The sequence below is a fragment of the Heloderma suspectum genome, chromosome 16, assembly GCF_057233095.1.
Source record: "Heloderma suspectum isolate Gila_16-S chromosome 16, 16-S_ref, whole genome shotgun sequence".
NCBI classification, from domain to species: domain Eukaryota; kingdom Metazoa; phylum Chordata; class Lepidosauria; order Squamata; family Helodermatidae; genus Heloderma; species Heloderma suspectum.
The window spans coordinates 10856240-10883394 of NC_139473.1; the positions used below are offsets into that span (position 1 = coordinate 10856240).

Sequence of the window (27155 nt, forward strand, 5' to 3'; positions counted from 1 at the left end):
TGATGATACCAAAGTGTTGGGAGATCCATCACCGGTCTCCTGGCATATCGTGTTGTTTGCAGTTGCTGTCGGACTGGAAAATGCCTGATGTATTTGTGCCGTCTTGGAGACTGCTAGACTTTCTTCTTTTTTTTTTTTTGCTTTTCCGATTTGCAATGATATGTCGCCCTTTCCTCCAGACTTAAACATTATGTATTTGTTCTAATCACCTGTGACGTACTCCTGACTGTGTCTGGAGGATGTCACAGTTATATTTCTGAAAATATATGGAAGGTGAGCTGTGAGTTCTCGCATTCATTTTTGTAAAAAAATGTGGGAAACTCCCTGATCGTTAATCCAGTGCTCTAACCATTGAGCAACACTGTTTTGTACTGGGGATAATCTTTTGTACTGGGGAGAATTGTGGGAGAAAAGGTGAAAGGCACTTCATGAAAGCCACGACCCCACAACCCCGGACTCCTCTCCCCCAGTTTTTGCCAATCAGGGTTCACCCTACCCAAGCTTTCTGAAAACAATAGCTGAGGTGGGTGGCTGTCCTCCAGCCCACCTACAATTCAAGCATTGGGAGCCAAAGGGGCCACCTAGACTCTGGGAGACAGTGTGGTGTAGTGGTTAGAGCATTGGACTGGGACTCAGGAGACTCCGGTTCTAGTCCCCATGCTGCTATGAAGCTCACTGGGTGACTCAGGGCTGTTGTGTGCCTAACCTACCTCTCAGGGCTGTTGTGAGGATAAAATGGAGAGGAGGATCATATAAGCAGCCTTGAGCTCCTTGGAGGAAAGGCAGGATATAAATAAGCCAAATTCATAAACATCCAGTCAAGTGGTAGGTAGTCCAAAGACCTAGCTAGGTACTTTCTCTTTAATGATGGGTTGACTTCAGTGGTAGAGTGCAGTGGAAATTGGAGCTCTACCGCACGCAACGATATAGGACTGGTCTCCCCATACTCAGCTGATTTCCTGGAACAAGGAGGATTGTTAGACCTATCCCAGCTAGAACGACACATGATTTCCACCCCACAGCAAGGGGTCCCAGTAGAAAAGAGAATTGGAACTTGAATGCACAGAGTTCCTGGATTGACCTCTGTCGTACCTGATTTATATTAACAGACACGGTGACTGGGATTGAAGGACCAGTGAGGGCAGATGAGGTTAAGCGACAGTAAGTGAAAGGGCCTTTTCAGTGGCGGCACTCTTGTTGTGGAATACGTTCTCCATGGAAGCTTGCTCTGGCACCTACATTGTGGTCCTTTTGGCACCAGGTGAAGATCTTTTGATTGTCCATTTTCAAACCTTTTCGTGCTTTTTAGATCCTTTGGATTTTGGGGTTGGGGTGAGGGTTCTGTGGAGAGCCAGTATGCTGTAGTGGCTCAAGTGCTGGACTGGGAGCCGGGAGATCCGGGTTCTAGTCCCCCCTCGGCCATGGAAGCTCACTGGGTGACTTTGGGCCAGTCACACACTCTCAGCCCACCTACCTCACAGGATTGTTGTTGTGAGGCTTAAATGGAGAGGAGGAGGAGAGTGTAAGCTGCCTTGGGTTCCTTAAGGAGGAAAAAAAGGCAGGACATAAATGCAATCAATATTTGATGTTCCTGAGAGTCTTACTGGACGGTCGTTGTCTGTTGCTGGTTTTTACTCGGCTTTTATTCCATTTGGGATTTCATGCTTATGGTTTTATCTCTGTATCTGGTTTTGTTTATTGTTGTGAACTGCCCACAGAACCTTCATTACTGGGTGGCATATAAGTATTGTAAATAAGGTTAAAAAGTTGGGTCCATCCCTGTCAACCGATCTCCTTCCCGGCTAGAGTTGGCTGAAATTAGGGGCACAACCTTTGGGACGGAGGTCCCCGAATTCTCTGGAGATCTGTGTTGTGGGACTGCCTGTTTGCCTCCACTTATGCTCTGCTCCTTTATCTGTAAAATCAATAAAATATTCAGATGTGATTGGATCAGGGCGTGTGTAGAAAAAGGTGGGGTGATTGCTTTTAGAGAGTCAGATAAGTCTGGGAGGAAGGTAATTAGGCACATACAGCTAGATAAGTCTGAGATGAGACTGGGAGATAAGAATGAGAACATCTAGTGAGATAGTCTGTGGATAGAGAGTGTGTCAGAGAGTGTGTGAGAGAGTGTTTTGAACACAGAGCTAGAAGCAAGAGTTATATTGTGTAGTTTATAGTGTTGCCTTATTTTTAATCATCATTCCTGATATCCTTTCCTCATCCCAACCCAGTTCCTATTTCCAATCCTGTTGTACCAAATAAACCTTCTTTGTTTTCAATTTTAAAGGACAGTTTCCTTTTCTAGTTATTAGGAAGGGTTTCGTGGAATAACCCCCATGTGCTGGATGCTTGGTCTGCGCTACCAAAAAGAAAAAAAGCAGCTCACGGAATAACGGGCTCAAGGGACAGGAAGCCAGGTTCCGGCTGAACATCAGGAGAAACTTCCTGACTGTTAGAGCAGTACGACAGTGGAACTAATGACCCAGGGAGGTGGTGGGCTCTCCCACACATGGAGGCATTCAAGACGAGGCTGGACAGCCATCTGTCAGAGATGCTCTGACTTGGATTCCTGCATTGGGCAGGGGGTTGGGCTTAATGGTCTTACAGGCCCCTTCCAACCCCACTGTGCTATGATTCTATAATTCTATGGGTCTATGAAGCTGGACAGCCATCTGTCAGGGATGCTCTGACGTGGATTCCTGCATTGGGCAGGGGGTTGGGCTTAATGGTCTTACAAGCCCCTTCCAACCCCACTGTGCTATGATTCTATAATTCTTTGGGTCTATGAAGCTGGACAGCCATCTGTCAGGGATGCTCTGACTTGGATTCCTGCATTGGGCAGGGGGTTGGACTTGATGGTCTTACAGGCCCCTTCCAACCCCACTGTGCTATGATTCTATAATTCTATGGGTCTATGAAGCTGGACAGCCATCTGTCAGGGATGCTCTGACTTGGATTCCTGCATTGGGCAGGTGGTTGGACTTGATGGTCTTACAGGCCCCTTCCAACTCTACTGTGCTATGATTCTGTAATTCTATGGGTCTATGAAGCTGGACAGCCATCTGTCAGGGATGCTCTGACTTGGATTCCTGCATTGGGCAGGGGGTTGGACTTGATGGTCTTACAGGCCCCTTCCAACCCCACTGTGCTATGATTCTATAATTCTATGGGTCTATGAAGCTGGACAGCCATCTGTCAGGGATGCTCTGACTTGGATTCCTGCATTGGGCAGGGGGTTGGACTTGATGGTCTTACAGGCACCTTCCAACCCCATTGTGCTATGATTCTATAATTCTATGGGTCTATGAAGCTGGACAGCCATCTGTCAGGGATGCTCTGACTTGGATTCCTGCATTGGGCAGGGGGTTGGACTTGATGGTCTTACAAGCCCCGTCCAACCCTACTGTGCTATGATTCTGTAATTCTGTGGGTCTGTGAAGCTGGACAGCCATCTGTCAGGGATGCTCTGACTTGGATTCCTGCATTGGGCAGGGGGTTGGACTTGATGGTCTTACAGGCCCCTTCCAACCCTGCTGTGCTATGATTCTATAATTCTATGGGTCTATGAAGCTGGACAGCCATCTGTCAGGGATGCTCTGACTTGGATTCCTGCATTGGGCAGGGGGTTGGACTTGATGGTCTTACAGGCCCCTTCCAACCCCACTGTGCTATGATTCTATAATTCTATGGGTCTATGAAGCTGGACAGCCATCTGTCAGGGATGCTCTGACTTGGATTCCTGCATTGGGCAGGGGGTTGGACTTGATGGTCTTACAGGCACCTTCCAACCCCACTGTGCTATGATTCTATAATTCTATGGGTCTATGAAGCTGGACAGCCATCTGTCAGGGATGCTCTGACTTGGATTCCTGCATTGGGCAGGGGGTTGGACTTGATGGTCTTACAAGCCCCGTCCAACCCTACTGTGCTATGATTCTGTAATTCTGTGGGTCTGTGAAGCTGGACAGCCATCTGTCAGGGATGCTCTGACTTGGATTCCTGCATTGGGCAGGGGGTTGGACTTGATGGTCTTACAGGCCCCTTCCAACCCTGCTGTGCTATGATTCTAAAAGGGTTATTGGTGGCAGCAATAGAGAGAGTGGTGAAGCATCGCAATACACCCACAGAGGGTTGTGGGCCAGAGCCTAAAAGTGGCAGTGTGAGGAGAGGCATTGACCAAAGCACCTGACCTGGTGGCTAGAAGGAGGATGGTGAGGTGGTCAGAAAGGCCTCAGGCCCTCCCAAGCTCTCAGCCACAGGTAACTTAAATCTAGTAGCAAAGTCCTCAGAATGTCTTGCCCCGTGATGTAACCGTCTGCCCTTTATCTCCCCTCTCCCCATTTTGCCCGCGCCCCTCCGGACACGGCTCTCCACCGCCGCACAGAGGTCCCGATTATTCCAGGGCAATGCTTCGTGGCTCTTCTGCCAAGGCAAATAAGGAGTGGCGCCGGTTAAGTCAATACGGCTCGTTCCAGCCAGCAGGGAAGGCTGCCCGTCCTTCAACATGCTTGCTCAGGAGTTGCCACGGCAATGCTGCTCACAGGCCAGTTTCCGCTCAGGGATGCTTCCTGCTTGCGGGCTGGATTGGTGGGATCCCCCCTCCCCTTCGGAATCGGTGTGGCCTGGCTGTGAGGCAGGTGGTCCAGGAGAGCACTCCAGTGAGTGTTTTTACGTTTGATTGGTAAACGGCCCTTGCGTTGCTGAAAGCAAGGCAGAGTTCAGATGCTTCGCCCTCAGGCAATGTGAAGCTTCCAGCAACTGTACTTACTTACTTACTTACTTACTTATTTATTTATCAATCACATTTCTATCCCACCGTTTTTCCTCCTTAAGGAACCCAAGGCGGCGTACGTAGCCGTCGTCGTCGTCTTCCTCCTCCTCCATTTTATCCTCACAACAACAACCCTGTGAAGTGGGTTGGGCCGAGAGTCTGTGACTGGCCCAAAGTCGCCCAGTGAGCTTCCGTGGCCGAGTGGGGACTAGAACCCGGATCTCCTGGCTCCCAGCCCAACGCTGTGGCCGCTGCACCACCCTTGACACATTTGAGTTATTTACATCTCTGAATCTGTGCAGATCTGGACCTGGGTAGAACCTGGAGAGGAGATCGCCTGGGGTTCCAATTTTGGTCGGAGTGGCAGTGCTGGCGGTCCAATTAGGACGGCCTTATGCTCCCATTTGAAGGGTTGTCGGAGGAGAATCCTCTCTTGGAAGGGCTCCCTAAGGAAGGGAGAGCTATTTTATCCTCTTCCTTGGTCGTGCGTTTCCTCTTTTCCAGCAATGCGTACGGAGCTCGCCTGCTGCAGTCAGGTATGTTTCTACTCAGAGGTAAGTCCCACTGAGTTCAATGGGGCTTGCTCCTGAGTAAGCAGGTCTAGGATTGCAGCCTTTTCCACTGGTCCTCCAGGCAGCACGCATGGTTCCCCCCTCTGCAGTTTGATCCTCACAACAGCCCTCCGAGGTGGGTTAGGCTGAGAGGTAGTGACTGCCCCAAGCTCCCCTCTTGAGGTTTGTGGCTGAGCAGGGATTTGAACCTGGCTCTCCCTCAGGAGTGTTGCTAGGCACTTAAAAGATTCGGGGCCCTGGCCCATAAGACGCAAATCTGCATAAAATCTGCACGTGCTAATTTCTCCGTCTAGCCCAGTATTGTCTGCACTGACTGGCAGTGGCTGTTCAGGGCCTTGAAAAATGCCTTTCCCTTTAGCTGCTACCTGATCCTTTGAGCTGGAGATAACGGGGTTTGAACCTGAGATCTCCTGCTTGCAAAGCAGTGGCTCTGCCACTGAGTTATGGCTTCTCTCAAGCTGTGCTGATTCTGGGCCTGCTTGACCGAGCCTAGGCTTGGCTCTGACCCCTGACAGGACTCCTGGCTCTCTACATGATGGCTGCCCATGCTCAACTCCGGCAAAGCGAGTCCGTTCAAACTCCTCTGCAACCGTGTTTTGGGCCCGTCGCTGCCTGCATCTTCTCTGCAGGGCCGGCCCTACCACGAGGCAGAGTGAGGCAGTTGCTTCAGGCGGCAGATACTGGGAGGTGGCAGGAAACTGTCGGAGGAGAGAGCTGTGGGCCGCATGGCTTGCCTTGTGCTCCCTAAGCTAGCTAGACAGCCGCCTTCAGGTCCAGTGGTGGAAGATGCTCCATCCCTAGCATTGAAGCAAGATTCATCTGCTAGTCGAGTTGGATTTTGTACATGGAATGGGCGCCATCTTGTTCTTCACCTCAGGCAGCAGAATGTCTCGGGCCAGCCCAGCTTCTCTGGTGTGGATTCCAGTGACAGCCAGCTCCCTGACGGAATAACCTGGAGGTCTGGGGCACATCGGTGACGGGTGTCTGCCTTCCTCTTGGCGATGCGGTTTCTCTTCCTGCGCCATGTTGTGTTGGAATGGAGCCAACGATATCTGCCACGCGCATGGCCGTGGTCGCCTCTCTTGGTCGGCTTACATGTTTCATGCTGTGAGCCAGTTGTTTTGGGCCGCTTCTTCTGGGCCTTGTGCCGCTGCTGTTTCTACCTCACCCCAGCGTGGCTTTCTTTGGCTGCACATCAGAGCTCTTGCTGCGCCAGGGAAGAGAAGGCTCGCTGCTCCCTCTTGCCAACTGTTGCGTTGGTGTTCGTTTCTGTACAGGAACGGCCTTGTCCCCCTTGAAGCTGGGAAGGATCTGGCAGCCCACTTACAGCACAGCAAATGTGCAATTGTTGCTGCAGGATCCCGGCATCTGTTCAGGGCCATCGCGTTTCCCCAGCATTTATCGTGTAATATTTTTAAAAATTAATTAAAACCTGCCCTTTTCGGAGAACCAGGCTTGCCTTCGGCTTCCTGTGGAGTGGGCTGCTCCATAATGTGTGGAAAGTCTCTTAGGTTGCTAGCAGAAATGAAGCTCGCTTGTATATGCATCCCTGTTGAACAGACCGATGCAAGTGGGGCCTGCAATAAAATGTTGCAGGCTCAAGTGTTCCTGCTTTTCTGTCCCTGCCCCCCCAGCTTCATGGGATGACCCCACTGGGTTTTAGTATTATGCGAGAGAAATCATAGAATCATAGGGCTGGAAGGGGCCTACAAGACCATCAAGTCCAACCCCCTGCTCAGTGCAGGAAGCCTGATTTCCAGGTGGTCTCCCATCCAAGTACTAACCAGGGCTGACCCTGCATAGCTTCTGAGATCAGACAAGATCAGGCACATCCAGCCCTTTGCTATGTCTCCCTAGTGACATTCTCCACACCATGCATACTTTTGTAGATCTGTATCATGTCTCCCTTCACTCGCCTTTTCTCTAAGCTAAGCAGTGCCAGATTTTGTAACCTCCTCTCACACGGGAGTTGCAACAGCCCCTTGATCAGTTTAGTTACCTTTTTCTGCACTTTTTCCAACTCTACAATAGCCTTTATTAGGTGCAATAATCAGAACTGTACACAGTATTTCAAGCGTGGTTGCACCCATAGATTTGTATAAGGGGAATATGACCTCGGCAGTTTTATTTTCAATTCCCTTCCTAATTATGCCTAACATGGAATTTGCCTTTTTCACAGCAGCTGCACACTGGGTTGACATTTTCATCAAGCTGTCCACCACAACCCCGAGACCTCTTTGTTGATCAGCCACGGCTAGCTCAGATCTCATCAACATATACGTGAACCTGGGAAAATTTTTTTGCCCCAACATGCATCACTTTACCCTTTGTGGAGTACCAGTTTCCACCCACAAACTTCTTTATTTTTCATTTCAGGTAAAGCAAATAATGGAAGAAGCCGTCACCAGGAAGTTTGTGCATGAAGACAGCAGCCACATCATTGCGTTATGTGGTAAGTGACAAATCGTCCTGTCGGATATTCCGTCCTGCTCCACCATCATGATTTTTCTAATCGGGCAGATGCTGTTTGCTGCCAGTGTCCACAAGAGCTTAAATCTATCCAAAAGAAAATCAGGTTCTCTGTTCCGAATGCGTGATGCAAATAGCCACATCGGCATGCTTTGCTCTGATGGTAGCAATCAGACAGCCAGGAAATGGGTTTTTGTTTTTTTTGTGGCGGGAGAAATATGGCACAGGCTGGATCAATGGCAAGGAAGGGAAGGACAGAGATGTGGCTAAAGGCACAGCAATGAGAGCTGGTGGCATACATCAACACAAAGTTCTTTTGTCTGCAGGTCATATTTCCTGGCTATTTTGGTAACATTCACAGCTGCTGATAGAAAACCTAATGAGAGTCCATGTTTCTTTCTGGGCACATGAATGAGCTTCATTGAGTCTTGTGCTTGCACTCTCCACCCTCCCATCTTCTCCTTTTTTGCAGCTGCGAGAAGGAAATAGCAAGTTTTAACTTCCAGCATTAAACGAAACCATAGTTCCTGTAACATCCAAACTGGGGGGAAACCGTGGTTTGTTTAAACGATGGCTAGAGAGAACATATCATGATCTGAAATGAAGGTTTTATCCTGACTTGTTCTCTCTAACCATAGTTTAAACAAACCACATTTCCTTGAACTGGGATATCAAAGGGAACCGTGGTTTGTTTAACTTTGGAAGTGAAAGCTTCTGATCTCTGCCTCGTGGCTATGAAAGAGGAGGGGAGAGAGGGTGGAATGTGCGAGTCCAATGTTTGGCATTGCTCTCTAATGTAGCAAGAAAGCATAGTTTCCTGTTTCATCTGAACCAGACCAGTGTAGAAAACTAGGACTTTCGCTGCAGCTTCGTGATCATTCAAAAAAAGGGAGAAGGCAGAAGCAAAAATGACAACCCTGCAATGTTGTCCACTGTGGTTTCCATATTGCTGGTTGCAGCGCTGTCTCGTAAAAGCATGTGTGTTCTACCACTGAGCCTTCAGAAGCACCCACATTCAGTCTCTGGTAATCATGATTTCTAAACACGACTAATGTAAAAGAGATTCACATCCATATACGAAGCACAATAGCTTGATGTAAATGGCATAATAAAAAAATCAACAGAAGGTGCTTACAATTCATAGAAAACTGTCAGGAATGAATCTGTGCGTGTGGAGATGTCTGGCAACTCGGATTCGGAATCAGAGTGGGAACACCAAGAACAGAGGGAGGCACCCTCCCTAGTGGGCCCAGGTACAGCGAGACTTCCTTCCCAAGACCTTGACACGCAGATGGCCCAGGCTGAACGGCTCCCCCATTCCTCCACCATGAGAACTCGAGCTTTGGAGGAGGAGGAGAGTGAGGGGCATGACTTGTGGGATGCTAGGGTCCATCGCAGAGCAAAGCAGGAAACGTTAGGGTCAGGGCTCAGACGCTGGCCACTCATGGAAGCCAACGTAGGAGGGAGCCACCCTAAGGGAGAGCATCCCTGCGAAGCAAGTCTGCTGGCCGAGCCCAGACTCCTGGCTACTTCCCTAAATTCCACTTTGATTCCTCTATTGATATGCATAGATGTGTGGATTAGCTGGTTCTATGCAGTCTGAGAGTTTCCTAGAATCTGCATTTGTAAAGAAGCTAGTCGTGAAGCCTTGTTTCCCGGAGTGTGTTAATTGCAAAAGGAGAGGATGAAAGTGACAAAATCTTAAGGTAGGCATAACTCAGTCTTATACAATATGTACAAAATATCATTGACAGCCTGATTCAGGAGTATGTAATCTGTGCCCCCTCCATATAGTGTGAATGGCGAACCATCAGTGCAGAGTGTGATCATGGGTGATGGGATTTGTTGTCCAACATCATCTTGGCGGGCTACAGGTCCCCCACCCTGGCTTTAAGTCAACTATTGGTACACTAACAACCTAATTAGTCTTAAAATGTAAGTATGGACTCAGCATTAAGAAATTTAAGTTTAAAAAAATCAGTGAATGGTGCCCAGTTCTTCGTAAGCTCATTTATTCCTTTTTTTGACAGGTCTCTTTTGTTTTTATAAGAGATGTTGATTTGGGCCATTCGTGTGAAAAGCCGTGTCTTAGCTATCCATATCTTTTACATTTGGTATTTTAGATAACCTTTGATCTTTAGCATAGACCAGGCTTCCCCCAACCTTGGGCCCTTGAGGTGTGTTGGATTGCAACATCCATCATCCCCAGCTGGCATGGCTGCATGCTTGCTGTGCAACTCCCCCTTAAATAGCCCTTAGTCGAATAACTGCCTCCTACAGCCCAGGAATGATGGAGTTGCTAGAACATCTGGAGGACACCAAGATGAGTAAAGCTGGCACAGACTTATCTCACAGCAGTGCTGATCGCCTCCATTGTCACTGTGAATTTAGCTGATGATATTTAGCTTAGATGAATCAGGCAGCTAATGCCATCATTTGAAGGTACCTTGGGAGGCAGGGCTGAGCTTATATAGGCCTGCCTCCATGTAAAGTGGCTTTTTGTGTGTCTTATATTCCCTCGGTTGGTACGTTCCTCCCACTCAAGTGTTGAGTTGATCATTTTAGGATTGCTGCCATGTGCAGTTGAGTGCTGTTAGATTTGATTGACGCCTGCTGGTCCAAGGTAGTGCCTGTTGTTTGATTCATCTTTTAAGAAAATGAAAAGAGAGCCTCGCTAGGCCTCTTTACTGGCAGGAAGGCTGGTTTCAGAGTTATTGCCTCCACTGCGGGTAACAGTTTACTGATGAGAGCATTGTTGCTGATGCCAGGACATTGATGGGCAGTGGTGTATCCCAGCTGGAAGAATCATAGAATCATAGAATAGTAGGGCTGGAAGGGGCCTACAAGGCCATCGAGTCCAACCCCCTGCTCAATGCAGGAATCCAAGTCAGAGCATCCCTGACAGATGGCTGTCCAGCCTCGTCTTGAAGGCCTCTAGTGTGGGAGAGCCCACCACCTCCCCAGGTAATTGGTTCCATTGTTGTATTGCTCTTACAGTCAGGAAGTTTTGTCAGGAACCCTGACAAATGGCTGTCCAGCCTCGTCTTGAAGGCCTCCAGTGTGGGAGAGCCCACCACCTCCCCAGGTAATTGGTTCCATTGTTGTATTGCTCTTACAGTCAGGAAGTTTTGTCAGGAACCCTGACAAATGGCTGTCCAGCCTCGTCTTGAAGGCCTCCAGTGTGGGAGAGCCCACCACCTCCCCAGGTAATTGGTTCCATTGTCATATTGCTCTTACAGTCAGGAAGAAATGGTTGCATTGCAGGTGGGTCCCCCGAGAACAGGGTTGCTGCCAATAAGCCTCCTGATAAACCAATAAGGCTTCCAGTTTAGTCCATCGGGGAGGTATCCGTCACTGGAATCCACACCAGAAGAAAAGTTGCTGACAGTAGAGCATCCAAAGCATTCTCTGCCAGGGATGTGTGAATCGTGAGGTTCTGCGAGTTGTAAATGTGGCCAAATCAGGTTTGTGTTTGTTTTTTCTGTTTGCCTGGAAATTCAAGCGTTTTCATCTGCATTTTCCCCAAAGCACCCATCAGTTGTGCACATTTCTGGAACGTACGTGCTTTTCTCCCATTGATCGAAGCGTCTTTGTGTGCGTTTTTCGAAAGTATGGCTGTTTTCATGCATATTTTTCAAATGTGCCCTTGTCAAACACATTTTTTCGGTTTGCGAATTGCAACCGAAGTTCAGAGATGTACGGACTTGGGCCTCGGATAGCGTTCGAGTACATGTTTGGGGCTGGGAGGTGTGAATTGGGTAAATCTGCTCAAAAATGAACTGAAACAACTTTCTCGTACAACCCTACTCTTGGCTGGGACCACGCAAGACTTCGATTGGCCTTACGTTGCCAGAGCTGAACCACCGGCAGCCATCGGGAGGGGAGGCAGAAGTCACAGCCAGATCAGAATTGAGGTGACAGACTTGCAATCCAGATGGGCAAAGGATGGTTCTGTGCAAGCAATTTGCGTGAAGCAAAGTGATGGAATAGGTAAAATGGAAGAGCAAGCAGAGATTTTTTAAAATAATTTTTTATTATGAGTTTTAACAAAACAAACAGCATAACAAAACCAAAAAATTAAAAATGTAACAACATATCCCAAAATCCTCAGTTTTAAATATTATAATATTCTAGAGAGAAAAAAGAGAAAAATAATAGATTATACATAAAGTTCAGTAAAAGCAGACCAGATCTCCAAATATAAGTCCATTTGCAAGTCATGCCTGTATACCACCCTTTCAAATGTTGCTAGCATTTTTAAGTCTTCAATCCATTGCATTATAGGCAGTGAGCTTTTAACCTTCTAATATTGTATTATCAGTGAACCAAAAGGGCGCGCGAGATCCATTTACACTGACCATGTGTTACATTCTTGGACATGACTGGTTGGGGACACCTTTACTTTTACCTTTAATTTAAGAGAACATTTACATCAGCAAGTATTAAAGAGCTTTCCAATACAAAGTTTATCCGTATGATAACTTCCTCCCAAAAGGAGGCAACTATTGGGCATTTCCAAAACATGTGAATAAGAGAAGCATTCACAGCATTACACCTCCAACATTTAGCCAAGTTTGACAGATTTTTATTAAAGAGACGTTGTGGCGTCCAATAGGCCCGAAACAAAGGCCCCTTTAGGCCCCTTTATTAAAGAGAGGTTGTGGCGTCCAGTATGCCTGAAACAAAAGTTTTTGCTGCGTAAGGCATAACCGGAGATCCATAGAGATATCCAAAGAGGAAGCAGAGATGACTCCCTCATATCACTCAGAAACTTTCTCCTTTGCTACCCTTTATGTGAAGAACTGCCTCCCAGAATATCTATTTGGTACCATTTCTCTCTCTCTCTCTCTCTCTCTCTGTGTGTGTCTCTGTCCCTCTTTCTTTTCCAGTCCCTCCCCCCAAATCACCTTTGACACGACCCCTTTGTCCCTATATCCCCAGCTGAAATAACCTCCCCCCTCATGACTTCACCACCCCATCCTCAGGCCAAATTTTTTTGCAAGTACCTCGGAGAGCTCCTTTAGAGTCCTGACTGAAACCCGGAGTGGATTCACCACCCCAGTGACATCGGAGCCCCCAGCCTCCACTGCTCAGAGGGAACAGGGATTTCTGAGGGGGTTGGCAGATGATCTTATTAATAAAGAAATGCTGACGTCCCTGCAGGCCTGCTACGTGACTGCCTAAGCATGTGGAACTGAAATAATTACATATTCTTTCCCCCATTTACCTCTGCCTCCTTGTCCTCTCTTTCCTCTGTGTTGCATTTTAGATTGCAAGGTCCTTGGGGCAGGCACCTGTATATAACCAAGTGGGAAACTTGATTAAAACCAGGGATTTTAGTGGCTTTGCCTAGCTGCAAACAAATTGGTTCTCCCTCCCCCCCACCTGCACCTTGTAGTGATTTTATAGTGTGCGTGTTTTTAATTGCCTTGATATAAAGCAATCTTCCCTAACCTGGTGCCCTCCAGATGTGTTGGACTACAACTCCCACCATCCCCAGCCTGTGGCCATGCTGGCTGGGAATGGTGGGAGTTGTAGTCCAACACATCTGGGGGGCACCAGGTTAGGGAAGTCTGGTTTTAAATCAATCCATCCTGCCAGGTGCCTGCTTATTTTTTGTTTTTAATTAAACCTAAGATTCAAATGACGTTGGATTCTGTGTGCAGCATCACTTTCCACGCGCTTACAGGGAACTGTGGTCGATACGCAGCCTTGATAATAAGTGGTGCAGTGCTTCCCATGGATGGAGATCAATACAGCTGCAACAACCTGATCTCCATCCTGTTTGTAGAGGTCCGTGTCAAACAGTCTTCGGGCTTTGCCTGTGGTAACTGACCTTAGGAAGTATTTGGATGTATAAAACATTGGCCTCTAATGGCTAGAGCTAAAAATTCCTTGCGTTAAGCACGTTTCAGAAGGCTAGCAATAAATATCGGATCAGTTAGAGCTTTTTGTGTTATCCAGGGTTTTTGTTTTTGCCATATCTATTGGGTATTTGCTCCAGAACAGCACTTTTATAGTGTTTCTTCTGCAGCACTGAATCACAACAGGTTCCTAGTATGAATTCCCAGCATGGTTTATGGACAGGGTTCCATAGATTTACTTTCCCGCTCACCAGTGGCGAGCAGCACTCTCCTCTCTGGTGAGTACCCCTGCAAAAGCCCATCTTTTGATAGAGAAACCACCCATCCAGTTCCCTCATGGTCAAATTGGAGGAAGGAAGGAGGGGAAATCTTTCTTCCTGTGACACAGACTTGCCTACAGCCCTGGTCCTCTCCCAAGCAGGATCTTGTGTTGTCCAACAGCAGCTGATGGCGGCCTGGGATGATGTCACTGGGGTATGCCGTCTGGCCCCAAGAAGGGCCTTCTGCCGGGCCTTAAGAGAAAGGTGGTACAGGTGGAACCAGGCTGTTTGGTCGACTGAATGGGAAGAAGTGGAGGACAGATTCGGGGAGGAAAGGTGGCAAAGGAGGGGTGAAAGTGGAGCATCGTTCTTCCTTGCCTGAGGACTAAAGAGGAAGAGAGGAGACCAGGAACTAGATTCTTCCTGCACTTCCCACTCCACACCATTGGCACAGGAGCACCCCAACTGTATCTGTCCATCCTGCTGCTAAAAATGAGAGATATCAATCAACAAACACCAGGGACCCCTCCCCAAGTCCAGGGTCAAGTGCAAAGAATCCGGAGAGGGGTTAAGGAGGGAGGTGGAGGCTGGCCTAAGGACCCCTGGAAACGTCATGGCTCAGTGGGGATTTGAATCCAGACCCCCTGCTCTTAACACTCTAGCCCAGAGGTGTCATGCCTGTTTCAGCCCAAGGGTTCAACTCCAGTGGTTGGGCAGGGCTGAAAACAAAAGAGGGTGAAACCAAAGGGAAAAAGGGGTGGTGCTAAAACACCACCCTATTTTAGCATAAATCTCTAAATAACCAAGACTTAGGAGAAGAATTCCAACTTTTTAGAGTGGGGGGAAAAGTATACAAATCTGGGAAATGAACGCACAAGCGGTGGTGGAGAGAAAGGGAGTGTGGCCTTTTGGAGAACCCCGGAGGGCTGGTTTTGGCCCACAGGCCTGAGGTTTGTTCCTGTGCTCTATCCACTACACCACACTGCCTCTCTGTGTGTCAAGTTTCTGTGTTTTCTATCTTGCCAAGTGAGTGGATAAAAGAATCCACACCTGTGGCTGATCCGTTGCTGGTTAATCCAGAAGCTACGTCAGACCCGGTATTACTTTGCTTGCTTGCTTGCTTGCTTATTTATTTATTTAATTTCTTAATCACCCATCTGGTGGTCACCCAGCCGCTCTGGGCTATGTATAACAGTACAACCAGTTTAAAACAGTAAGAATTACACATTAAAACATCGTATTTCTAAAAATACCCTAACCCACCCCAAATGCCTGCCTGAACAACCACGTTTTCAATGCGTGGCGGAAGCTCATTAAAGCAGGGGCATGGCGGAGTTCCCTAGGGAGGGTGTTCCACAGAGTGGGGGCCACCACAAAGGAGGCCCTCTCCCTCATCCTCACCCTCACCAGCCTAACTGTCCTGGCTGATAGGACGGAGAGAAGGCCATCTGAGGCCGATCTTGTTGAGCAGCCTGTCTGGTGTTGCTGGAGGCGCTCCTTGAGATAGGCTGGGCCGGACCTGTATAGGGTATTAAAGGTCAAAACCAACACCTCGAATTTGGCCCAGAAAACAAGTGGTAGCCAGTGCAACTCCTTCAGCACCGGAGTGATGTAATCACTCTGGTGGCTGCCTTTAATCGGGCGAGCTGCCGCGTTCTGCACCAGCTGCAGCTTCCGAACCGTCTTCAAGGGTAACCCCACATAGAGCGCATTACAGTAGTCTAGACGAGAGGAGACCAGGGCATGAGTCTTGCTTCCGCTTGCCATGAATTTTGTGTTATTATAATGCACTCTGTCTAAAGAGCTAACTCTTCGGTTAGCTGGCTTTGCTGGTGCTAGCTGGTCGTAATTAGTTTTTGGAAAGCATCCCCCCCCTGAGCCTGAAAGACGAGGGGGGTGCCTGTAATTACCGTCTTTAAATGATGGAGGTGAGATTGGGTGTTGTGGTCGCACCTTGGCTAATTGAAATAAGAGCCACCAGGTTTCGAAGGATGGCATTTTCCACAGCCTTGGCTTGTGGAGAGAGATGTGTGTATATATAGCTTGCTTTTGCTCCCATTGGGTTCATTGCGAAGCTTGTTCCCTTTCTATTTTAGAAAGCCACCCCTCTCGAGCATGACTCATTCGCTGCAAGCACCGTACTTTGTACTAACTGATTTCTGCTTTCCTGACTTCCTGGCAATTGCAAACCTGTTTGCCAATCAGTGGGGATTGCTTCCCCCCACATACTCTTTCACGGGCTTCCTGGGTAGCCTCTGTTTGCCCTTTGACACACCTGTGGTGCAGCTGCATTTTGTGAAAACCTAGAGTTGGAAGGGGGTTCAGAGGCCATCTAGTCTGACCCTCTCTCTTCAGTGCAAGAAATCCTGAGCTCGAAGATCCCTGGCACAGTGCGTAGCTGATCTATGGAACTGGCGACTGCAAGCTGAGGTGATGGCCACCAACTTGGATGGCTTTAAACGGGGATTAGACAAATCCACGGAGGAGGAGGCTATCAACAGCTACTAGTCCTCATGGTTATATATACTACCTCAAGGATCACAGGCCTCCTGAGCACCATTTCCCCAACCTGGTGCCCTGCAGATGTTTTGGAATACAACTCCCAGCATTTCTGACCATTAGCCATGCTAGCTGGGGCTGATGGGAACTGAGGCCCAAAACATCGGGAGGCACCAAGTTGGGGAAGGGTGCCAGTGTGGAGCAGTGTTAGAGGACAGCTGTCGGTCTCATGTCCCGCTTTTGGGCTTCCTAGATATGCTATCTTCCCTGCGCAGAGTTAAACTATGGAATTCACTTCTAGAAGACATAGTGATGGCCACCCATTTGGATGGCTTTAAAAGGGGGTTAGATAAATGCCTGGAGGAGAAGGCTATCAATGGCTACTAGTCCTGATGGCTCTGTGCTACCTCCAGGATCAGAGTCAGTATGCCTATGTGCACCAGTTGCTGGGGAACTTGGGCGGGAGCGTGCTGTTGCGCTCATGCCCTGCAGCTGATCAGCCACCGTGTGAACTGGATGCTGGACTAGATGGACCCTTGATCTGATCCAGCAGGGCTCTGCTTATGTTCTTAGACACCTCTGTTGGCCACTGTTAGATTAGGCAACAACGCCCACCTCATCAGAAGCATCTGTGGTCCCTGAAGCCACAAGGAATCACATCATCTTTTATGGTGCTACAAGACATGTGGTTGTTTTTACTGTCCGGAAGACTCGCAAGGATCTGGCATCTTAACGTAGCTGCTATTGGACACCCTTGAGATAGAACCAACTGCATTCTTGGTTCTTGAAGCTGTCTGCTGCTGGTCTGGTGTTTTTCAATTAGAGCCTCAGCGTCCTTCAGGCCTTTAACTGGCAGCATTTCCTCTCCCTTCGTTTGGCTCATTTCATATCAGAGAGGGTTTTTTTAGGGTAAGATATGACTAATGTGCTTTGTAATTATGTTTCTTTTTAGAAAAAATGATGATATTCTGATCTTGTTTTTCTTATGCTTGTTTGTAGCTTTGGGCACTCTTTGGGAAGGTGGGTTAAAATCACATAATACATAAATAATATCTGACTAAGAGGAGAATTGGCTGACCCCCCCTTCCCTCCCTCCCTTTCTCCCTCTCTCTCTCTCCCCCCCCCCATGCAAATCCCTAAACCCTCAAAACCACGTCTCCCTCCTGCCTGATCTTTCATTGTCTTAGACCTCATCTCAGTCTAGAGGTTCTCAAACTGTGGTTTGATAAGCATCATTCAGGAGCCCTGCAGCAAGGTTATGGAACAGTCAAGAATACCTGCCTTTGACCCTGGACTTGACTTTTTAAATTTTTTCTGACAAAGGGATATTGAGGCACCCTTGACCGGGGCTGGACTTTCAAACAAAGAGGGCACTGACTTAGGGCTCATGGTTTTCTTAATATGACACTGGTGCCATCCGCTATTCCTCCCACCCCCTACAAATTTAACAAAGGGGTCCTTCTCGGCAGCCTGGCCCAAGGACCATGATTTTCACAGCGATGACAATGCTGAAGCTATATAGAAAAGGGTATTAAAATATGAGTTATATATATGGCTTGATTTGTAAATTGAAAAAAAAAAAGTTGTTGAAGTGGTCTGCAGAGATGCCCAGCAATTTTCAAGTTAAATGATAAAGAGAGTTTTAAGAACCAGAGTCTTAGACGATTGCACAAAGCCTGCTTGGATTGTATTGATTTTCTTCCTCCTCCTCTCTGCTCTAATCCCCCAGCTTCTTTCAAAGGCCTTTTTGTAAAATTTAGAATTTTAATCAGATTGAAAACGGCTCCTCTGTCGCATTCTCTGTGGATGCTGTTCATATGCTTGAGATTCGAGGTACCAGTTTCTCACCCTGTACTGAGTGTATTCACTTAATAATAATTCTGTCTGTCTGTCTGTCTGTCTCTCTCTCTCTCATTTTTCTGTTTTGGTCCAGCATTGGCAGGGATGGGAAACTTGTTAGGAACAAAACCTTCCCAGTCTGCCTAGAACAGTAACGCAATAGGGCATTGATGCTCAAACTGGAGTTTCTGTACCTGTTCCAGATACCTGCAGTAGGATGCAAGCAATGTTTCATGTCTGATTACTAATCCACAGGGCCACAGCTAGTCTTTTATCCAGGGCGTCCCTGACCCATTTCCAGGTGGGGTTACAAAGAAGAGACTAGAATGCCAGAAACTTCTTTGTAACCAGCAGAAACTTCTACAACCCTCTTTTGCCAAGTTCAAATGTCTCTGTGTGTTTGATGCCTGTGGACTGTTAGTATATAAGTTCAGTAAGAACAGTTTTTATTTTTTGAGTTTGGAAGCTTTCCCCTGCGTAACGGACACTTCCTTTTAATAACTATATCTTCCTAAAGTTGCCTCTGCACCTCATAAGCCCACTGAGGGCTCACAGTAGTTGGAGCTTCAGGGCGATTCTTTTCAGGAACCCATAAACATGATACGGGCGACGGTGATTTTGAGGCCTGGGGAATCTTGGGTGGGTGAAAGGGATGCAGAGCTGTGTCGGCCAAATGAGTGCAGAATTTGAGAAGAAGAACTTGGAGAGGTGCATGTTCTGAAGGATATCTGGATGTTCGTCTGGGAGGTGTGAATCCAATCAGTTAACTTTGGCCAGACAAAATCCTCGGGCAGTGTCGTCTCCAGGTTTTGGAGGGCCCTTGGGCAAGGCAGCCTCAATGGGCCCCCTCCCTCAGTGAGTCCACCTTTATGTATTTATGTATTTATTTATTGCATTTAAATCCTGCCTTTTTTCCTCTTGCAAGGAAACGGAGGCAGCTTACATCCTCCTCCTCTTCTCCATTTTATCCTCACAACGACCCTGTGAGGTAGGTTGGGCTGAGAGTCTGTGAGTGGCCCAAAGTCACCCAGTGAGCTTCCATGGCCGAGTGGGGACTAGAACCCGGATCTCCCGGTCCAACGCTCTCGCCACTGCTGCACGCTGGTGCTCACCGCCACTGTCGCCAGCCGCTCTTGCCCTTCCTGCTCCTCTCTCCCATCTTTTCTTCCGCTTATGTGCTTGACAGGCACAGAGCCAGGCAGCAAACGGGCCGTGGCATCTGCTGCTGCTCCTCCTCGGCACCGCCACTATCTCGGCCAGATGAGAGGCAGGTGATCAAGCAGGTTGCAATAGCGAGGAGGAGGGGGACCACGAGAGTGTGGGCCCTTTGCAAGAGCCCAGACATGCCTACCCTTGACGCTGGCTCTTCCTTGAGGGTCCCTGGTGCTATATTGAACTCCAAGTCTTTGACAATAGTGGGTGAACACGAGCGGGAATACCTGGGCTGGCACCAGGGAAAAACAGAAGAAGAGCCCTGCTGGATCAGACCTGGGGCCCATCTAGTCCAGCATTCTGTTCGCACAGCAGCCAACCAGCTGTCGACCGGGAAACCACAAGCAGGACGGGAGTGCAACAGCACCCTCCCGCCTATGTTCCCCAGCAACTGGTTATGTAGGCATGCTGCCTCTGACTAGTAGAGGCATTGACAGCCTTCTCTTCCAGGAATTTGTGTAACCCCCTTTTAAATCCACCCATATTGGTGGCCATCACTACAACCTGTGGTAGTGAATTCCATAGCTAACTATGAGCTATGTGAAGAAATACTTCAGAACATCAGAAGAACCCTGCTGGATCAGGCCAAGGGTCCATCTAGTCCAGCATTCTGTTCACATAGCAGCCAACCAGCTGTCAACCAGGAACCCACAAGCAGGGCATGAGCGTAACAGAACCCTCCCGCCCATGTTCCCCAGCAACTGGTGCACATAGGCTCACTGCCTCTGGTACTGGAGGTAGCACATAGCTATCAGGACTAGTAGACGTTGATAGCCTTCTCCTCCAGGGGTTTCTCCAACCCCCTTTTAAAGCCGTCCAAATGGGTGGCCATCGCTACGTCCTGTGGTAGCGATAGATACACACTCTTGTGACCTTAAGGGTTTTCCAAACCCATTCCATCCCATATGCTGATGACAAACCCCATTCTCTGAGTGCTGATCTTTATGTAAGCAAAGCTATACTGCCCACACGCAAGAGAGAGGTATCAGCCATCTTGGGGGAACCCCGAGGCTTACAGAAGTCCAAAAACTCCAAACAGGTGAATGAGGACCGAGCATCCTCAGTGGTCTCAGACTGCTAAGTGTCAGGTGGGCGGGTGAGTGGGTGGAATGGAATGGAATGGAATGGAATGGAGGGTCCTGGGAAAAGGGTAGAGCTGGCTGCCTGGCTGCCTGGCACCCTGAACTGGAGCACTCCACGCTGCAACATTTTGCTGCAGATCTTACTTGCTTCAAATAAAGACAATGATCCAGGTAACAGTAACCCAGGGGCTACTTCCTTTCCCCCCTGTCGGGGCAGAACCTGGAATCGCAGCTGTGAGATGCCATTAACTTACCTCTTCTCTGGCTGCAAACCACGCCTGCAAACCACGCCTGCAAACCACGCCAGCTCTCAGAGGGACAGGCTAAAGCATGCATCGGTTACTCTTCCACCTGTTTACTCCTGTGGTTGCTCGCTTCCTCAGAGAAGGCAGGTGAACTGGCAGAAGCAGCAAGGAGCAGCGACAGGGCCTGGAGGTTTCAGGGGTTGGCAATGGGCCCCTTATTGGGGTGTGGGTCTGATAATGCTGACCCCTAATGGGCAGCCCTGATGACCTCTCTTGGTCAAAAGGGCAGAACCTTTTTCTTATTATTTATATCCCTCCATTTCTCCCAGGCAATGTACATAATTGTACATTGTACATGAAAAGAAACCAAATGCACAGTTACAAGATGGGCAATCCTTGGCTCAGCGATACTGCAAGCGAGAAGGATCTTGGAATTGTTGTAGATCACGAGCTGAATATAAGCCAACAATGTGATGTGGCTGCAAAAAAGGCAAATGCAACTTCGGGCTACATTCATAGAAGTATAGCTTCCAAATCACATGAAGGACTAGTTCCCCCGTACTCAGCACTGATGAGGCCTCATCTGGAGTATTGTGTCCAGTTCTGGGCACCACATTCTAAGATGGATGCAAACAAGCTGGAGAGGGTTCAGGGGAGGGCAACAAAAATGATCAGGGGACTAGAAACAAAGCCCTATGAGGAGAGGCTGAAAGAACTGGGCATGTTTAGCCTTGAGAAGAGAAGACTGAGGGGAGATGGGATAGCGCTCTTCAAGTCCTTGAAAGGCTGTCCCAGAGAGGAAGGCCAGGATCTCTTCTCGATCATCCCAGAATGCAGGACATGGAATAATGGGCTCAAGTGACAGGAAGCCAGGTTCCAGCTGAACATCAGGAAAAACGTCCAGACTGTTAGAGTAATACGACAATGGAACCAGTGACCTAGGTGGTGGGCTCTCCCACACTGGAGGCATTGAAGATGAGGCTGGACAGCTATGTGTCAGGGATGCTCTGACTTGGATTCCTGCACTGAGCAGGGGGTTAGACTCGAGGGTCTTATAGGCCCCTTCCAACCCTACTATTCTATGATTCTATCCCGCCTTGGGCTCCTTGGAAGAAAGGCGAGATATAAATGTAACAAATAAATATATGGCATGTCCAACAATCTTTTAAGATACAAGATCCAGGCCTTATTTGGCCCAGGCCCAGATACCGGTATGCATTGTTGGGAGGTTCTGTTGGCATGAAACTGGAGAAAACAAAGGCATCCTCTCCTTGCTTTGGCTCACGCCGTCTGTTTGGTGGCCTTTTTTGAGCGATCTGCCACCGAATGTTCTGCAGTGGCATGTTTGGGGTTGCCTGGCCATTCCGGCACGAACGAACAAGAGGCACATATTATTTTGCTCGCAGCTGCGATGCCACATAAGGCAGCAAGGGATTACACAGCTGGGGAACAGGATGTGTGCGTTGCCGTCTTGTGTCAGTGACACAGCGCCGCCCTGACGTTCTGCTCGCTTCCATCATTGCTTAGATTACTGAAGCTTTGGTAACATCTTAGCTGCCGGTGCGGAGGAAATTCTTCGTATGTGTTGGTCCATTAAGTGCTATTAATAGCCACTGATGGTACAATATAATGGTAGCATGATATTTATTCCTGGCAGGAACCAGGAAACGGCATCAGATCTCTGGATTACAGTGTGGGTTGGAGAGAGAGAGAGAGAGAGAGAGAGAGAGAGCATAGGATCACCTCTGTCATGGCAGATGTAAGCAGCAATTACCCACCATCTGTTTCCAGCAAAATCTCCGGAAGTGGTTGGTTGATCCTGCCCTCGCAAAGTGACACAGGGAAAGACTGTAGCTCAGTACTCTGCAGACCAGAGGGAGGCAACCTGCTGGCTTCCAAATATTTTAGACTAGCCAACGGACCCAGCTTCGCACGGGTGGGAATAGCCCTTACATTGATGCACTGAAGCCTTCCAGCAAACTTACACAGTGGTCAGAGTTGGACACGTTGTGCCTTCCCCATCTGAATGAAGCTATGCCCCCTGTCACCCCTAGGTACAGCCCCTGCCATGGTGCACTCCTGTAGCCCCTGAGGGAGGGATCTGTCCCTGATGGGGGCTGCCCCACAGTGGGGGTGTGTGTCAGGCGTATAACCGTGTCCCTCGACTTTCTACTCTGTTGCAGCTTCAAACTATAAGGAGTGCAACTGCAAAGCTATGTGGTAGTTAGTGAAGTGTGCCCCTAGTGGCTGAAAATGCAACTGCAGGCTTCAACCACATGGGCACACTTTAGTTAAACATAATGCTGTTTAAAAACAAAATAACCTCAAAGTGCACAGTCCTAGGGTCCCTTTGGTATACGTGCCACATTTTAGGTGTCTAGCTTTCACGGTCGTGGAGCTATGGCGATGACAGACAGATGGACAGAGATACATCCTCTTTTTTGATTATAAGTAATCATATGGATATGGTTAAAATCTGCTTGCTGCAGTGCTGAAGCGTAATGAAAGCCTGGTTGAAATGGATCAAATAGTACTGAAGCAGTAAATCTGTAAATATTTGATTGTCCGCCATTTTGTTTCAAGATGGCTTATACAATTTTCACTATGCCTAAAACCATCCCAGATAGAGGTAGAACAAAGCCTCAAAGTTTGATCAACAACTGGATTTACAGTTTTCAAGTCCATTGAGGACATACAAACACTTCTTTTATACATAGATAAGATAAGAAGATAAGGTCACTACTAATCCCTGACCGTTGACCATGCTGACTGGAGCTGATGGGAATTGCCATATGTGGCCTGCAGACTGCCCATCCCTGGGCTAAAGGGATATTTATACAAAAAAAGCCCCATCTGATATGTAGCAGTTAATCTTTCGTCCTACCACAATTTGGAAATTATCAACAATACTCAGGAGAGCCAGTATGACTTCTCTCGGACTGGACAAAAATAACATAATGTTGTCCCCAAACAATTTAATTGTGCAGGGTGCATTGTTGAGGGTTATTCCTTTTAAATTTTGGGTTTTCATGAATTAATTTAGCCAATGAATAGGAGGGGTGAAATTGGACACCTCATCTTTTGACCTGATGTAGCTTTATTGTTGGGGAACTTGGTGCATTATAGAATTGTAGAATAGTAGGGTTGGAAGGGGCCCACAAGACCACTGAGTCCAACCCCCTGCTTGATGCAGGAATCCAAGTCAGAGCATCCCTGACAGATGGCTGTCCAGCTTCATCTTTAATGCCTCCAGTGTGGGAGAGCCCACCGCTTCCTTAGGTAGTTGGTTCCGTTGTCGTATTGCTCTAACAGTCAAGGAGTTTTTCCTGAAGTTCAGCTGGAATCTGGCTTCCTGTCACTTGAGCCCATTATTCCGTGTCCTGCACGGAATATTAGTACAAATGCTAACTCCTGTTTCTGAACATGATTGGCCTGCTACATTCATAAACTTGTCGCTCTTCCCTAGATCAGCTTTCACCAATGTGGCACTCTCCAGCTGTGTTGGACTGAACCTCCCATAATTCCCAGCCAGCATGGCCAATGCTGGAGAAGTCTGCTGTAGTATATTCAGCAGTTTGAGTAGATGAGACCTTTCTAAACAGTCAAAGGCCTTAAGGGCATCCAAAGATGCAAAATCTATAGGGGGTTTGGAAGCATTTCCATGGTGAATGACATTTAAGACAGGTCTGGTAGAGTCTGACATCATCTCGTGGTTAGGCATAAATTCTGGATAGATAATTTTTTTAAACACCATTTTCACAAGGAACCAATATTTTAAGAACTTCAGAGGCCCATTTTAAATGAATCCCTTGAGGGACAAAATGTAGGATTTGAATTGGAGTTCTCAGCTGAACTTTGTCCAGTCCCTGCATAGATGATGGAGAATGTCATTCTCTGCTGCTCCAGAGGGTTGGACCCAAACCAATGGGTTCAAATCACGAGAAAGGGGATTTTGACTCAACATTAGGAAGACGTTCTTGAGGGTAGGATCTGTTTTGCAGTGGAGTGGTCTGCCTCAGAAGGTGGTGGACTCTTCATTTCTTTTCACACAGACTCTGGATGGCCACCATTTAGGGATGTGGTAGTAATGGATTTCCTTCATCAGCAGAGGGTTGGACTAGATGACCTTTGAGGTACCTTCCAACTCTGTGATTCTATAAACTCTCTAGATAACTTATTCATACTTCTCTGTCATGTCCTCCAAGGCTCTGCAATACCCTAAGGAGGATGTGGATTCAGATGGGTCACAGGTAACTCCACTTCGTGGGAGCCCTCAGCACCCCATTCTGTACCTTCCTGGACAGAGGATGTTGCTCTTCCAGCATCTTCCTCTGAGGATGACTCCCCTGTAACTTCTCCTGTCCCTCAGCCATGCAGGAACATGAGAGTACAGAAGCTGACACTGGCCCTTTAAGAACTGAGATCCCTCTCCAGCATGGGTGGAGCCACTGAAGAACCAGCCTCTGCCAGCCTTCTTAAGGCCTCAGTCCTTTGCTGAGACAACAGCTCCCTATGAGAGAGTGCTTTAGTCAGAGCCTGGTGCGGTGTGCTCTCCAAGGTCCTGCCGTGAATCTTGCCTCGTGTACCATGACCCAGAACAGAGAGTGAAATGCCGTGGCACAGAGTGCCTCCCCTGGGCCTCACACCTAGCCAGGACACTTTTCTTTCCAGTTCTACGTAGGTTTATTACACTATTAAAATTTACCAACCATTGCTATGTTTTCAGATTGAAGTGCCCTGTCGATCTTTGATTTTATCTCTTCTTTATTTGGAAAAGTGTTCACCACTTTCCCATCTGATCAAAAATCAATCAGTATCTTTTTTACCATGGTATTTTGAAAATATCATCAAATATTTAACATACCCATCAGTGCCTTCGAGCAAGTGAGAAGTCAGTTTTTTTTAAAAATGTGCCATCTCATTTCAAAGACAGGAATGATGGCTCTCCAAGCCCCTCTGTGACATCGCAGCAGCTGAGCCAATGGCTACAACCCTATTTTAATCCTTTTCCTCTCCACAGTTTGCCTCTCAACAGGCCTGTCTGATTGGCATATGCAAAACCACTGAAGAAGCAAATAATTTGCTGCAGGGATGGGGAACCTCTGGCCCTCCAGATATGCTTGGACTACAACTCCATCATCCTTGACCATTGGCCATGCTGGCTGGAGCTGATGGAAGTTGGAATCCAGCAGCATCTGGAGTGCCAGAGTTTCCCCACCCTGGCTTTACTGCAATGGGACTAAAAATGGACATTTAAGATGGTAACGTTAGATGTATTTGCTCTGGCCCTATTTTGTTAGTACAGTGTGGCTTGTGGTATGTCCGGAGGTGGGAGCTTCGACATTGTTGCTCTAATCACTCCGTGCTGCTGACATCTGGGTCTCCAAACGTGCTGCTTTCAAAAGCGGAGATCAATCTAACTGTACAAAAATCTATTTTCCACCTGAATGCAAAAGCCAATTACCGGCAATTAAGCCGATTTCATTTTCAAATGCAGGAGCTGTCACGGGCAAATTGCACAGCCCATGTTCTGTCTGTCGGAAGGCTTAACCCCCACATTGGCTTTTAGCAAGTTTAAAACCTTACCCGAGGAAGTGTATTACGAGGGTGAAGGGATGTGTGTGATTTCCTTGTATACCCATGAGAATGAGGGATAACGTCTATATTTTTGTAAATTATGTAGGGTTGGGGTTTTTAAAGAATGTGCACACACAAAGTGGAGAAAAAAGATAAGGGGAACACGATGGCACAGAAGGGCAAACTTTTGTCTTCTGCTGCCCCAGCGGACAGGAATAGATATTAGATGATGATATTATTATTATTATTATTATTATTATTATTATTATTATTATTATTATTATTTTCATTTCCTCCAAGGCGCCCAGGGTGGTGTACATCATCCTCTTCCTCTCCATTTTATCCTCACAACAAGCCTGTGAGGTAGGTTAGGCTGAGAGTCAGTGACTGGCCCAAAGTCACCCAGTGAGCTTCCATGGTCGAGTGGGGACTAGAACCCTGGTCTCCCCGGTCCCATTCCAACGCTCTAACCACTACACCGCACTGGTTCTCAGTAATAATTGGCTTAAGCGATGGGAAGGTAGATTTGGGTTGAACATTAGGAGAAGCGTCTAGAGGGTAAGAGCAATTCAACAATGTCACCAAGGACTTAGAGGGATGTTGGGCTGCCCTTCGCTGGGGAAGTTGGGGGTATTCTAGCTTTGGATTTCCTGCGCTGAGCAACGGGCTGGACTAGATGACCACGATGGCCCCTTTCCAACCCGATGATTCTATATCCATTTTTAAGCAGTGCAACCAGGACTGTACAGCAGTGGAGGCTGGTGG

General features: G+C 47.9%; 1 protein-coding gene across 10 annotated transcripts in view; it reads left to right on the forward strand.

Moving 5' to 3' along the window:
- The window catches only part of SGSM2 (small G protein signaling modulator 2), a 146853-nt gene that overhangs the window by 13063 nt on the left and 106635 nt on the right, over positions 1-27155 (forward strand). For 7 of the 10 annotated variants that reach the window (XM_084822876.1, XM_084822881.1, XM_084822875.1 and 4 more), the window contains exon 2: positions 7720-7795. In XM_084822876.1, coding sequence (XP_084679002.1) covers positions 7720-7795 — 76 coding nt within the window. Of the gene's footprint in view, positions 1-7719; positions 7796-27155 lie in introns of those variants that run through there. The other 3 variants (XM_084822884.1, XM_084822885.1, XM_084822883.1) reach the window with 2 other exon arrangements.